Raw genomic sequence first — 15,682 nt, forward strand, 5'->3', positions numbered from 1 at the left:
AGCCAAAAGGAAGATGTTGAGTCCATGAACAGAAACAGAAATTTCCTGAATTTGGGATGATAGAAATATGTAGGCAGGCATCTTTGATGTCTATGGACGCCAGGAAAGTGTGTGGGAGGTTCAGATGAAACAGGGTCTGAAGAGTTAATATTTTGAAGGAAGGTACCTCAAAGAAAGGTGTTGAGGAAAGAAAGGTTTAGGATGGGTTTCCACAGCCACTCCTTTCTAGGAACCAGAAACATGCGATAATAGAAACCTGTTCCTTTTTGCGGGGTGGGCACTGGTTGTATTGTACCTTGTTCTAACAGGTTTGCCAGTCCCATTGGGGAAAAGAGGTATCTCATCGGCTGGAGGTTGAGAGATACCCCTGAAGGGAGGCACAGTGTGCCAAACTATAAAGTATCCGTGTGTGATAATGCTCAGGACAAAGGTGTCTTGAGTAATGGATTCCCAGCCAGGAAGGGAGAGGAGGCATTGCAAGGTAGTCCTGAGGAGTCAGGAGGAAGAGACTGCTGTATAAGGAAAGGGCTGCTTAGAAACATGGAAAGCAGATGAAGATGCTGAGAAGTGGTTTCTTGCTCCCCTCAGAGAGCTTGGGCTGGGGATCCGGGACTGCCTGCAGACAAACACCCGTTTTCCTACGAAATTTAGGAACTGGAGAGACCAAAATATGCTTGAGGTCTTTTAACTCCGTGATCAGTTCCTACAGGAACTTGAAAAGTTTAACAGATGGTTTGCCAAATAAGGTCAAGTTGTCAAGGGGATCATCAATAAGCTTCACCTTGATGTCCTCAGGAAGGGGTTGAAGCCTCAACCGGGCAAACTTTATCAATGCCGAGGATAAAGCTGCAGCTCTGGAGGTAGCCTCAACTGCATCACAGCTGCATTTGATAGAATGTCGGGTTATCTGAGAGGATGCAGCAATAAGAGAAGATGCCAAAGCTTTGTTCTCAGAATCTGGCATGTCAGATACTATTTTGGACAATTGAGCCATGAGATCCATGGAGTACTTGTCATGTGGTTCTGGTAATTCAAAGCCCTGAAGACCAAAGCAGCTGAGGTGTAGATTTCCTCCAATCTCTTGAGCTGCCTACTGTCCTTGTCCAAGGGGAGAAGACAAGTGGAAGGAAGGGATCTCGAGGCTTTATCAAAGGCTACACAGATGACAGAGGAGTCTGCCACAGGGGCTTTAAAAAGGAAATTACAGTCCCGAGACACTTTATGATATCCATCTAGCTTTTTAAGGGCCAGAGGCTGTGAGTCAGGGTGCATGGACATGGAGGAAAAGGCATCTAGAAATGCAAGGATAACCAGCGGGATAGCTGAATGAAAGCTCATAGTATCTCTTTTGGACCCCTGACATTTCAGAGCTGTCTCATTTTCAAGTGGTCTCTCATTTATGAGAGGGTTTTGGCAAAGGAAATCTCCTCCAAAGGGGAGTCCGTCCCATTGGAGTCTTCTTCTGGGGAAGGGATTTGAAAGAAGCTGAAGAATCACTGTCCTTCAGAGGAAAAATCTTCCCCTGAAGAAGCTTGTGGTCTGGCCCTTTTTTGGGGAGAGGCAGGCCAAGAGAGAGAAGGGAGAGGGGACCTGGAGGTAGGCCTCAACGCCTTAAAGGCCTTGAACAAGCCCTGGGCAAAATGTTGCCATTCTTTCTGAAGGTGTGTTTGGCGGAGAGGAATGTTTGGTTTTCTGCTTTTTCTTAGCCGGAGTGTCCATTCGATATAAAGAGGGAGGATTGGATACAGGCCTACACTTTAGCAAATCCAAGTCAACATTTTCCCTCACTACAATTCGTGTTTCCTCTAGGGCCTTCTGACATGATGAGCATTGGTTTTACCTGGAAATTGGGACCGAATGTCCGTGAGGCCTCTCTGAACGTACTGGCATCTGGTTCTAAGGTGGCCTGTAAAACTGTCTCTGCTTGAGGATCCGGACCAGAGATGGAGTGCGTCTCCAAGCCATCATGCACCTCAGGAGAGAAGTCCACGGTGAAAGGTGTAGCTTTGGCTTCGAGCCTAGGTCTTTTGGCCTTCTGCTTGGTAGGCTTAATCGTTGGGTCCGAGGAAAGTACAGTCGTGTACACTTACCGTAGATGTTCGAGTGTATTCACTGTTGCAGTCATCACATTTGGGTTATCCCTGCCAGGGTAGCCCTCAGTCAGCCTAATACCAGAGGTTTAGTATATCTGCGTCAGTTACCGTCGGCCCAGGACTGACGTCAGGTTGTCAGTGGTATAAATTAAGGCAGCCGAAGCCATTACATCAGTTTTTCTTGCCCTGTCACGAGCCCCCAAAAGGGAGCTAGGTTATGGTGGAAGAACACCACCAGTAGAAAGTAAATACCAAAAACTCCTTGTAAGGATAGAGAGAGAAATTGAGAGAGAGAGATAAGGGGGATGGAGGGATGGAAACCAGGACTGCAAGAGTGAATACATTCGAACATCTACATTTATGTTAAGTGTACACAACTGTACTATGTTCTTCGTGTTTCACTGTTACAGTCATCAGATTTGGGTTGATTCCCAAAGCTGAAGAAAAGGGTGGAGGCAGTCATGAAGACTGGGGGATGGCTAGGATGCCCTGCAAGACTGCTGTGGCAAAGCCTGCCCTGGATTTGGAGAAGATAGGCAGGTGGTAATGATTGCTGAAGATGTCCATGCTGCAGCCTTCAGGATGTCCCTGGTGGGGACCCCTCTGAGGAAAGCTGCAGAGGTGGAGGTTGCTCTGGTAGAATGTTTCCTGACCCCCTTGGGGGGAGGTTTTCCATGCTGCTTGCAGCAGAAATGGATGCAGTGTGCTATCCATTTGGAAATGGTTTGTTTTGATATGGCCTTGCCCTCTGCTCCTGCAGCAAAGCTGACTAACAATTGATCAGTCTTTCTAAATGATTTAGTCCTGTCTAGGTAAATCTGAGCTGTCTGTGCACATCTAGAGAGTGCAGAATCCTTTCCCCCCTTGTTTTGTGGGTTAGGGGAAAAGGTGGGCAAAAGAATGGATTGGTTGAGAGCCACACTGGCCACCACTTTTGGTATGAAGGATGGATTAGTCCTGAGGGAGACCCTATCACCATGGAAAATGATGAAGGGCTCTACAGCCATTAGTGCCTGTAGCTCGGATACTCTTTTAGCTGAAGTGATGGCCAGAAGCAAGGCTGTCTTCCAAGAGAGGAACTTCAACTCTGCTGACACTGCTGGTTGAAAGGGGGGGCGGGTGAGCTTTTCCAAAACAAAGTTAAGGTCCCAAGTTGGAGTAGGTGCTCTTCTGGGCGGCCTCAAGTTGTTAGCCCCTCTTAGCAACTGTTTGATGAGAGGGTGGGAGAAAAGAAGTGGCTCTGTGCTGAAATGAGCAGAGATGGCAGAGGCATGAATTTTAATGGAAGAGAAGGATAGCCCCCCCCCCCAATGTAGTAGGTCAGCCAGGTAATCCAGGATGAGAGGTGGGGAGTGAGGGCTATGCATTTCCGGCAACATAAGCCTGGGATCCAGGTGAAAAAACTTTTCCACTCGTCAGCTTAAGACTTGCTAGTGCTAAGGCGTAGGGCCCTCGTGTATAACATCTAAAACGTGTTTGCTTAGTTTGGCAGCTTGTGCAGTTGTCAGAGAATAAGCCAGGCTGCCAGACTGAGGGTCTGCAATTGGGGATGCATAAATTCTCCATTCTTCTGGGTCAGGAGTGTTGGGATCTGAAGGAGATGCCATGGTGGCAGTGGTGACAGGCTGCACAACACAGGGTACCAGTGCTGGCGTGGCCAATCTGAGGCAATCAGGATTGTCCTTGGTTTTTCCTCCCTTAGTTTGAGCAGTACCCTTGTAATGAGGGGTTGACCCACTGGAAGGAAACAACATCCACTTTCCAGGCCTTGCTGGTGCAGAATTGGCTGAGCTGATGGTTGGAGTGGGAAGAAAAAATGTCGACCTTCGGGGTGCCCCATTTCTGGGTTACAAGGGTGAAGGTTCTTTGGTCTAGCTGCCACTCGTGTGGGTCAAGAAGATTTCTGCTTAAGCTCTGCCAGAGAGTTTAGAGAGCATGGCAGGAATTGTGCTAACAAGTGTAGTTGCATGGCTGAGGCCATGTGCCAAAGGGCCATGGCGCGCATGCACAGAGGGTATGAGTGAGTCCCACCCTGTTTGTTGATATACCACATCAAAGTGATGTTGTCTGTTTTGATGAGTACAGGCCCCGGTGACAGCAGAGGTCTGAAGGCTGTCAGAGCTTGCTGAACAGCTAACATCTCTTTTTAGTTGATGTGCAAATGTATTTGGTTTTGGCTTCATTGGCCCTGAATGCACCTGCCGCCCAGGTGTGCACCCCAGGCATAGTCTGATGCATCTGTGGTGAGGGTCTGGGCAGAGTGGGTTTGTGAGAAGGGTAGTCCCTTGTTGTGGAAGCATGCTGCTGCCCACCAAAGAAAATCTTTCCCTAAACAAGGTATCACTGGTATAAGGTTTTCAGGTCTTGGGAGTGTTGACACCAAAAGCTTTTTAGGTACCATTGTAGTTTCCTCATATGCAGTCTAGCATATGGAATGAGTAGAATGCAAGTAGCGATGAACCCCAGAACTTGCAGGATTTTCTTTGCGGATAACGGGTCTGGTGGCTAGTTGAGAGAAGTAGATTGTCAGGTAGATTTGTTTTTCTGGTGTAAGGAATGCCATCTGGGATGCTGTGTCCAGGCTTGCTCCCAGGAATACAATCTTTTGTGTCGGTACTAGTTTGGATTTCTTTTCGTTGATAGTATACCCCAGGGAGGTCAGTAGTTCCTTTACAAAGGTCAGGTGCTTTAGAAGCTTTTCCTGACTGTCTGCCTAAATCAGGCAGTCATCTAAGTATGGGTAAATTTGAATATTTCTTTGTCTGCAAAAAGCAATGGCGGGGGCCAGGCATTTTGAGAAAACTCTGGAAGCAGTGGATAAGCCAAAGGGAAGTGCACAGAACTGAAAGTGCAGTGAATAGATATTTCCTGCATGATTCCCTGATTGGGATGTGTAGGCAGGCCTCTTTTAGGTCTAGGGTGGCTAAACAAGCATCCTTGGATAGCATAGGTAGAAGTTGCTGGAGGGTGAGCATTTTGAATTTTGGTATCACAAGGAAAGTGTTTAAAATGCATAAATCGAGGATGGGGTGTCAGGTGACCTCATTTCTGAGTACCAGGAAGAGTCTGGAGTAGAAACCTTGGCGTACCTGTTCTGCAGGAACATGCTCTATTGCTTCATAGAGAGCAGGGAAAGGACTTGCTTTTTGGCCTCTGCCCACCGGTTTGGGGGAAGATCTGGGAACCCTTTTGGGGTTGGTAGAGTCTGGAAATAAAATTTGTATCCTGGAACACACTGTTGAGGACCCAGCGGTCATTGGTAATGGTGGCCCAGGTGCTTACGTGGAAGGAGAGTTTTACTCCTGGGGCAAGAGCGGGTGGGCAGAGGGAGGGGGTGGAAATGTAAAATCATTGTGAGTTCTTACCACGAGGGGGTGGCTTAGCACTCCCTGGTTTTGAAGAGGAGGAACTCCATTGCTCAGATTTCTGCACTCCCTGGGGATGCTGTCTGGGGGGGCCTTCTTCCCCAGGGTCTGGGCTGAGCTGACCTGGAGGGGGCAGGAAAGAACCAGTGCTTGGAGGGGCAATGCCTACTGAACCTTGGAGGCTGGACCTGCAAGAAGTCTTTAACTGTCTGCATAGATTTAGCTTTTTGTTCCCGTCTTTTTTAAGACCTCCTCTACCTTGGTGCCAAATAAGTTGTCTTTGTGCAGTGGTGCGTGCGTCCAATAATTTGGATTTGACATGGTCTGGCAGCCAAGCATGCCTTCTAAGGACAGAACCAGCGACTGCTGCCCTACAAGATACTTCTAGGGCATGAAAACCACATTGTAAGGTGTACTTAGTTATTTGACTTGCAGAATGCATTAACTCTTGTAACTCTCTATTTTCTGCACAAGCAGGAAGAAAAGAAGATATTTTTTGTTGGAGGAGTTCCATGGTATGTTGCTGATATTTCATCATATGGAACTGACGATTTAGTGCTCTAATAGCAAGAGTAGCAGAGATGTATACTTTTTTACCCCATCTGTCTAATGCTCGGGAATCCCTATCTGAGGGGGTGGGATTCTTAGCAGAAGTTGCTTTAATTCCTTTAGGTCCATGAGAGAGAACCTCAGGGTCAGCAGTTGGAGTTTTGAAAATAAATTTGTGAAAGTCAGAGGACTCTATAGCACCTGTCCGGTTTCTGGGAGCAGGAGGGAGGGTGTCAGGAGTCAAACTGGACTTCATAAAAACATCATCCACAACATCCAGGACAGGAGGAATGGCCAGAGGTCTGTGCTGTGGAAGATCTAAGAATTCCCTGAGTCTCTTTTTTTGATTGAGGGTAGTCCTGACATCCCCATTGGAAATGCTCCCTTAAGGTATGTAGGGTTTCCCTAAAGGAAAAGTTGTTGGGTGGAGAGGCTGAAGGGATGGATTGCTCTGCATCAGAATCCTCATAAGCTGAGAGGGGTTGCATATCTTCATATTCAAATGCATCAGAGTCATCGGACTCCTGTTCAGATAAAACTACTGGGGACAAATCTCTTTCTTTTGGAAGGGGTAAGCCTGTCTTCCCCTGATTAGCATTATAAGGTCTTCTGCCATTTTTAGCATCTGTGACTGAGGGAAGGAAGCAGGTGCCTGAGATTGGGTCGTCGGTTTCTTGGGTGTGGTTCGTACCCTGGGCCTTAGAAACTCGGTAGTTTTCAAAAGTACGGTAGACGCAAAAGAAGTCATTGGTCTGTGTCAACAACTGGTAGTGCAAAGTACTTCTTCAGAAGCCAGTGCCTGCTCAGCAGCTTCAGACCCTTCTTAGGTAGCGACATACGCAGGATACTCAGTCGATGAAGAGTCTTGCGGCATACCAGACTCCAAAAGGGTGTCGATAGCAGCCTGCAAATTCACAGAAGTGGGCTTCAGGGGCTGCGAAAGCGTCTCACTGAGGACCGGACAAATGACGACTAGCTTAACGGAAGTGTCGTCAGCAGTTTTGGACCTGTGCAGTCTGTCTCTAAGTTTTTTCAGAATATCTGCTGTCGGATGGCTTACCGAAGCCATATTGGAATTCAAGGACTGACAGCGAAAATATCTAGCTACAATAAGGGCCCGATGATGTATAGTTCTGGCGTTGAACAAAGCACAAAAGCGACAGTGGGGGATGTCGTGGTCTAGGCCTAAGCAAGTGACGCAGTAAGAATGAAAATCTCAGTGTGGTATTTGCATTCCACAGGCGAGACAACTGTTAACTTTTTCTGACATCAGTTAGAGCAAGAAAAAGTATCCCCAATGGGGTTCTTAGCTTTAGAAGACTTCAACTTCAATTCGGAAACGAAAAATTCAGGTAGTGGCCGACCGGCACTCGTGCGAACTGCTTCTGCTTTGGGCTCCACGGCAAGAAAGACGGATGTAAAGGCGTCGCCTTAATTTATACCACTAACGACCTGACGTCAGTCCTGGGGCGAAGGCAACCGACGCAGAAATACTAAGCCTCTGGTGTTCGGGCCGACTGAGGGCTACCCTGGCAGGGATAACCCAAATGTGATAACTGCAACAGTGACACACGAAGAACATACTTCCATCATGCTTTTAGCTAAAATTTTCAGGTGCTGTTTCTCCAAGTAAACAGTGAGGGATGAAAGTCGACTACAAAGGGTCTTAGGCACAAATGACAGACAAATCAAACAGTTTTTATGGTCATGCTGGGGCCAGAGACAAAAAAAGACACTGGGAGTGGCTGTCCTTGTGCAGAACCTGCCTTCCACACTCATACTTCCCCTTCTTGGATGATATTAACTCTCAAGCAAGAAAAAACAGTAACAAAAAACAAAAAGTTCCCCAACGAGCCACTTATCTTTACTGAAGAAAAACAATTCCGGCAGCAGAGCGATGGCTGGGACTGGCGATCGACTGGCTTCAAAATAGTTCTGAGGAGGATGCGCACATGTATCACTTTTATGGCTTACGTCCGATAGCAGCCTAGGTCAGAAGTACAGTGCACCTCGCGGTAGTAAAAGACTTTGGCACAGTGGCCGAAGTTGGGTCACCTGGGCAGGCAACTCCCTCATGTAAGGAATACTGCAACAGATGAATAGAAGGATATATATATATATATATATATATATATATATATATATATATATATATATATATATTACATACACACACGCGTATAAATATTAACATAAACATAAAAATAGTATGAGAATAATAAATTTAATAACGAGTGGAATAAGGTCCCCAAATGGGGCTTATCTGTGCAGTAAGATGGAGAAATCAGCACTGGATCCTGTGAAGAATCAAGAGGACTTTCTTGTTTGGATGGTAAAATAAGGCTGAGCACACACAGTACCTGTGAGAGCTGAAGGCTTCCTTCTCATGATATGCTCATCCAATCTGCCGTCATAAGAAGACCTTTTGAAAGCTGGCCAGTACTGTGTTACCTTGGCAGATTTTTAAAACAACAAATTCAGCTACAGCATCTCAACTGCGAGAATCCAAAGAATGCAACAAGTTTTCTCCAGCATTATAGTAGTTAGGCTACTTTTGGCAGAAAAGGATTAGGCATTAGTAAAGTCCTCTCTCATTGGAAGACTGTATATACAGGGTTACTTAAGACAGCCTAATGCCTGAAACAAACTGCTAAAAAGTTGAGAAACCAGGAAGGAAGATGTCTTTTTGATGACCTGAAATGTAAAACTTCTTTAAGGAAGATTAAGAGAATGGTGTGCAGCTATGAGGAAACAGGAATACACATGCTCAATACAGAAATAGGACCCTTATAAGAACTATCAATGCTAAACTTAATCAGGCAAGTGGAACAGTCTTGGAACAGGACCAATGCAAATACATTTTGAAAGGGTGTCCAAAATAAAAAATATCTTGCACATCTGAAGGTTTGATTTTCTAGTGTTGGGTTCTCTTAACCCTTTCCAAGAATGCTCAAATATCTGAGGAGCAAACTGCTGTGCAGAATTAGCATACTATTTCAAGCTGAAAGGTTCAAACCCTTGAGAGTTGGGTGAAATACTCTACTCCGTTGTAGAGTACTCCTGAGGAAAAAAATCCTACACAAAGGACTGCATATTTAACTGGTATTCCAACCCAGTCATTACTACTAAAACTGACAGAAGAATAATCATCATCATCAACGACCCGCTTTTTCCCATTTTCTACATGGAGTTGGGTTGTCGCATCAACTGTTGCCATCTCTCTCTCTATTCAGTACCACTTCTCCTACCTTCTTCGACAGTCATGGCTGACTGCTGCAGGTCTTCTCTCATACAACTCATACATCTCTTTGCTGGACACCCTCAAAATCATCTTCACCAGACTGTCTTCTGCTTCCTGCACACGTGCCCAAACCACAGTAATCTGTCTTCTTTGGCCTTCTCTATAACTGGAGCTACTTACTCTTTTGCACAGATATCCTCATTTACTCTGTTCCACAGTGAGCATCCTACCACCTGTCTCAGGCACTTACTTCATCTCCATCACCTGTAGCTTCCTCAGTTGCTCTGATTTCACTGCCCACGTTTCTGTACCATACAGTAGTACTGGCTGCATCACTGTTTTGAACACTATACTTTTCTGTTTTTTTTGGCATTCTTCTGTCACACACTACCTCTTACACACTGTGCCAGCTGCCTGCAGCACCTCTGATTCTATCTTTTACCTCTTCATTCAGATGTCCCTTCTCCTTAACCATCCCTCCCAGATACCGGAAACTGTTAACCTGTTCTACAATTTTCCCTTTTATCTCAATTCCCAGCTTCTTCTGATTTTCCCATTTGCTGCCACCACAACTGTCTTACCTGTGCTCAGTTACATCTGTGGGCTTTTAGTTTTGCATTCCATTCACTTATTTGCTGAAGTTCTTTTTCAGAGTCTTCCTGTAATGCCACATCATCTGTACAGAGTAACTTTGTTGATCTGTCTCCTCTGGCCTGTTTCCAGCAGTATGAACAGCAGTGAGCTCAGAGCTGAATCCTGATGCACACCCACTGGAAACACCTCTGGAGTCCAAACACTGTTCATACTTGTGTCATTGGGTTCTTATATACAGTCTGCACTAGTTCTACCAAGGATTCTGATTCTCTGAACCACTGCAGTACTGCCCAAATCAGCTTTCTTTGGATCTTGTCATAAGGTTTCTCCAAATCTAGGAATGCCCAATTGGACTCTTTTGTCATCTCTAGCTTCAAATGTCTAACTGCTAACATCGGAACAGTTGGGCTGCATCCACATCGGGATCTGAACTGCTCATTGCCCATCTTACTTTCAACTTCTCTGAGCATCTATTTATCTACTGCCCTCTCTAGAACTTTCATGCAGTGCGACAGGAGTATGATGCATCTATACTGCTCACAGCTCTGAATGTCCCCTTTGATCTTATACACTAGCACTGGTATGCTTATCCAACGGTCATTTGGGACACACCATTCTCTCCATACTGTAATAAGTACCCTCAGGAGGCACCTCTCCTCTGACTCACCCAATACATTGATCATACATGCTGTGATTCCATCTGGACCTGTTGCTTTCCCAGACATAATTTTCTTTTGTGCCGTTCTTACTTCTTCTAGGGTGGACTCCTCTTCTCTCATCCTAGGCTGTGTCTGGGAGAGTACAGCTTCTATGGTGTTTTCTTCATTCAGAAGCTTCTAGCTGTACTTCTTCCATCTGCTTTAGATGTCCTGTGAACAGGGGAGCAGGCTGTTGCTGACATCCCATATGAAAAGAGCATCAACTGTGGTGAATAAAATCCTCTTGATAGGAGAACATGGCTCACAGGCTGCGCTCTGCGTCAGGGCTAGACACTCAATGGTGTAAAAACTGTTTCTAGGTGATACGATCACATTGATTAATGTTGCCAAAAATGGGCATAGGTATTTGCCCAGTGATAAGGAGGTTGAGGACCCAGCCTATGCCAGGGACCCATGCTAACTGTGGGTGGGAGTCAATGACAATTGTCTGGTATGTTTCCACCATAAAGCCCAGACTGAGGGAGCAAATATGATGAAATAACACCCAGGACAGTACACAATAACTTTATAAGGTGTACTGATTCACTTACCTTCCCTATGGTGTTAATCAGCAAAGAACTTACTCAAAAATTGTTTTTAAATTTATGCACAAAAAGTTTGCTATACAAAGTTGCATTTATTGTTAAAGTAAAGAATATAGCACCCTCAAAGACATGTGCTTTATTAAGAAAATCTTACCCATCAAGATGAGGTGTTGCTTTTGTTGTTCTGTTGATCCAATCCATAGGTACATTAGCAGGTAAAGCAAGGTTGCAATGCAAATAGGAAGTAATGCAGGAAGTAAAAATAAGAAAAAAGGGAGTGAAAAGGGAGACAAAAGAAACAGATTAATAATCACTTACATAGAAGGTTTCAACAATGATATGATTAAAGAATCAAATAAGTAAATCCTGTTTACAAGTACTTTTAATTTTTCACTAGAGATGTTCAGCTCCATAATAATTTTAAGTTATTAGATTTTGAACTGCAGTGGATATAAAAAGTGTACACACCCCTGCTTAAATGCCAGGTTTTTGTGATACAAAAAATGAGACCATAATAAATAATTTCAAAAAATTTCCCACCTTTAATGTGACCTATAACTTGTACAATTCAAATGACAAACAAATCTGTTAGGGGAAAAAATATAAAAAATGTACAATAAGCTGCTTCCACGAGTGTGCACATCCTTAAACTAATACTTTGTCGATGCACTTTTTGATTTAATTACAGCAGCCAGTCTTCTTGGGTACACACTTGCCATCAATTAAAAAGACTCTGATTAACCCCAACGAAGTTCAGCTGTCTTAGCAGGATTTTCCTGACATTTACTCAGTTGCTTGCACAGCAAAAGCCATGGTTTGCAGAGAGCTTACAAAGCAACAGAGGGATCTCATTGGTGAAAGGTATCAGTCAGAAGGGTAAAAAAAACATTTCTACAGCATTGGATATAGCATGGAACACAGTGAAGAGTCATCAAAAAGTGGAGAAAATATGGGGCAACAGTGACGTTGCAGAGAACTGGATGTCCCTCCAAAATTGATGAAAACTGGTCAGGGAGGCTGCCAAGAGACCTACAGCAACACTGAAGGAGCTGCAGGAATTTCTGGCAAGTACTGGTTGTGTACTACATATGTGACAACAATCTCCCGTATTCTCCATATGTCTGGACTATGGGGTAGGGTTGCAAGACAGAAGCCTTTTCTTAGGCCCGGCTAAAATTTGCAAAACAATACATCAAGTCTCCAAAAAGCATGTGGGAAAATGTGTTATGGTCTGATGAGACCAAGGTTGAACTTTTTGGCCAAAATTCCAAAAGGTACGTTTGGCGCAAAAACAACACTTTGCATCACCAAAAGAACACCATCCTCACGGTGAAGCATGGTGGTGGGCAGTATTATGCTTTGGGGTTGTTTTTCTTCAGCCAGAACTGGGCCTTTAGTCAAGGTGGAGGGAATTATGAACAGTTCCAAATACCAGTCAGTTTTGGCCCAAAACCTTCAGGCATCTGCTAGAAAGCTGATGATGAAGAGGAATTTCAGCTTTCAACACAACAATGACCCCAAGCATACATCCAAATCAACAAAAGAATGGCTTCACCAGAAGAAAACTAAAGTTTTGGAATAGCCCAACCAGAGCCCAGACCTAAATTCAATAGAAAAGCTGTGGAATGACCTGAACAGGGCTGTGCACAAGAGATGCCCTCGCAATATGACAGATTTGGAACACTTTTGCAAAGAAGAGTGGGCAAACATTGCCAAGTCAAGATGTGCCATGCTGATAGATTCCTAGTCAAGAAGACTGAATGCTGTAATTAAATCAAAAGGTGCTTTAGCATACTATTAGTTTAAGGGTGTGCAAACGTATGCAACCAGCTTATTGTACTTTTTTTATTTTTTTCCCCTAACAGATTTGTTTGTTTTTCAATTGAACTATACAAGTTATAGGTCACATTAAAGGTGGGAAAAGTTTTGAAATTATTTATTGTGGTCTCATTTTTATATCACAAAAACCTGGCATTTTAACATGGGGTGTGTACACTTTTTATATCCACTGTATATTCTTTTAATATACTTCTAAAACGCACAAAAGCTTGTAATTCCACAGCAATTCCCTATTCCATGAAAACTCTAGAGAAGTAGCACCTATCATAAATCTGTAAACAGACAGATAGGCAATGCCGTGCAGTTGCCTATTCATTTATTGTTTTATTAACTGGTTCTTCAAATAAGTTAAGGCCCATCTTCAGCGATGGCCAGGAAGCACCATTTGGTTAAATAACTTGCTCTAAGTCAGACAACAGACAAATGAAGACTGAAGGAACCCACACTCCAGGACGATAGAATGAAGTTAGTTAGTAGCACATAACTTTAAATCTCTGCATTTACTGCAAGATTTTTTTTAACCTAGATAACTCCGATATACACACTGGATGTATTGTACTAGGTCTTGGCAATGGTACACAGCATCCTGTGACAGCACTCTCAACCTACCATTAGTACTGCTTGCAAAAAAAAATCTACGGATGGTGACAAACACTATGTGCCATATGCAATCACTTGGGACCTATCAACTGTGTGAATCCATACAAGCAGAACTAGCCACTTTTCTAGACCAACACATGATGTAGTTAACCTGGATAAAGGTGTTAACAGAACGCTTTCTTTTCCATGATGACTCATCTAACTCTACTGCATAGTGGACCCCTGTGGATAAATGCGTCCTCTGCAGCTGGGATAGATACAGCTGTATGATACAGAAAAGATGGTGTACCTGTTGGTGTACCTGTAGTATACAATACCAACAACTACATATCATGCATTAGCAATACCATACAACCTCATTTACTCATGTGGAATAATAGCAAAGTTGGTACTTCCTTAGCAATCTCAGAAAGGCTCAATCCAGTGTTATAAGGCTGGAAGAAATATGTTTTGTGACTAAATCTGGACTATCCTACACTGCACACACCACACTGGAAGAAAAATCAAACAAAGAATGTTTGCTTATAAAGCACGTGAGGCCCAACACAGATCTACGCTCTCGAGGTGAATTTCTTCGCATCCTCATCTTGAGCACATAAGCAGGTTATGATCGGCAACCCAAATACAATCCTCTGTATTAGGAGTGTTCTTGACAATGATGTCAAGATTTAATTCTTGAGCTCTGCTCCTACAGTGAATTGTTTTGACATTTATATCTTACAAATGTATGCTGTTTATGACTAGTGACTCCGTCATAATCCTCTACATCTGAGATGAGATGGATCTATCCTCATCAGCCAGGAGGACACATTCCCAAGCTTATAATTTTAGATGGTCATCCTCATGACAGCACATCTTGGTTAACTGAACCCCCCCCCCCCCCCCGACCTGCATCTGTAGATCACATCAATCCAGGCTATGGTGTCTTGTGAAATTATTCAGGGAAGCTCATGTAGCTGGTACAAACAAACCACTGAAGGATTAAGTCCTAAAAAAAACCTCGAGAGATAGCCACTAAACTGGATGACGGGCAAAGAAGACGAAAGGTTTATTGTATTGTTCATAACATAATTTAACACAGCTAGCAATCTGGACAATGTATTTTCACAACATTTGGATCACACTTTTTTTTTTGAAAATGAAATCAGGAATAAAACTACTGTTCAATCTCAGCCTTACTACAGGATATGTGCCCAAAGAGTGGCATACAGCAACAGTGGTCCCTCTCCATAAAGGTGGTGCCTCAACGGATCCTGGAAACTATCGCCCCATAAGCCTGACTAGCTTGGTCTGCAAAGCTATGGAAAGGATCATCATGGACCTCATAAATAAAGATATCGGGGACCTACAAACACTGGATCCTACCCAGTTCGGCTTTGTTAAGGGCAGATCCTGCCTCTTAAACCTGGTTGATTTCTTTGAAACAGTCACCAAGGCCATTGACGAGGGGAAGGTGGTCCACACAGCCTACCTGGACCTCGCAAAAGCCTTCGATACAATACCCCACTTGGGCATTATAGATAAGCTCACCAGCTTAAATATAAACCCCTATGCCACTAGATGGATTGCAAACTGGCTCAAGGACAGAACCCACATGGTTAGAATTGCTGGAGCCATGTCAGACTCCAAACCAGTTACAAGTGGTGTCCCACAAAGCTCAGTCCTGGGACCTCTCTTGTTCGGTATATATTTCTCGGAGGTACAGACCAACACGGAAGGACTGTGGCTGACCAAGTTCGCAGATGACTGCAAACTGGGCGCCATAATCGACTCTCCAGCCGACACAAGCATCCTCCAAAAGGGCCTCATAGAAACAGGCAACTGGTGCCAGAGCCATGGCCTCAAGCTAAATGCCAAAAAGTGTATAGTCATCCCTTTTGGCAAAAACAAAGTGCCCACAAATTACCACATAGGTGGTAATCCATTAAGTACAGAATAAGTAATTAGGGACCTGGGGACCCAAGTTGATAGCAATCTCTCATTTGACAACCACGTGGCCAAAGTGGTTAGAAAAACATTTTATATAGCCCACCTAATCATGAAGGGATTCACATCTAGATCAGGGGAGGTCATCGTGCCTCTTTACTCATCCCTCATCAGGCCCATAATTGAGTACAATGCCCCTTTTGGGATGTACCTTACCAGACACCTACAGCAA

The 15,682-nt window shown here is 44.2% G+C and overlaps 1 protein-coding gene across 6 annotated transcripts in view; it reads right to left on the minus strand.

Annotated features, from left to right (window-relative positions):
• The window catches only part of NKTR (natural killer cell triggering receptor), a 1,518,686-nt gene that overhangs the window by 803,265 nt on the left and 699,739 nt on the right, over positions 1-15,682 (minus strand). For all 6 annotated transcript variants that reach the window (XM_044066053.1, XM_044066052.1, XM_044066051.1 and 3 more), the window contains one exon: positions 11,240-11,269. In XM_044066053.1, coding sequence (XP_043921988.1) covers positions 11,240-11,269 — 30 coding nt within the window. The remainder of the gene's footprint in view (positions 1-11,239; positions 11,270-15,682) is intronic.

The sequence above is a fragment of the Protopterus annectens genome, chromosome 3.part0, assembly GCF_019279795.1.
Source record: "Protopterus annectens isolate FY-2018-M chromosome 3.part0, PAN1.0, whole genome shotgun sequence".
Classification (NCBI taxonomy): Eukaryota; Metazoa; Chordata; order Ceratodontiformes; family Protopteridae; genus Protopterus; species Protopterus annectens.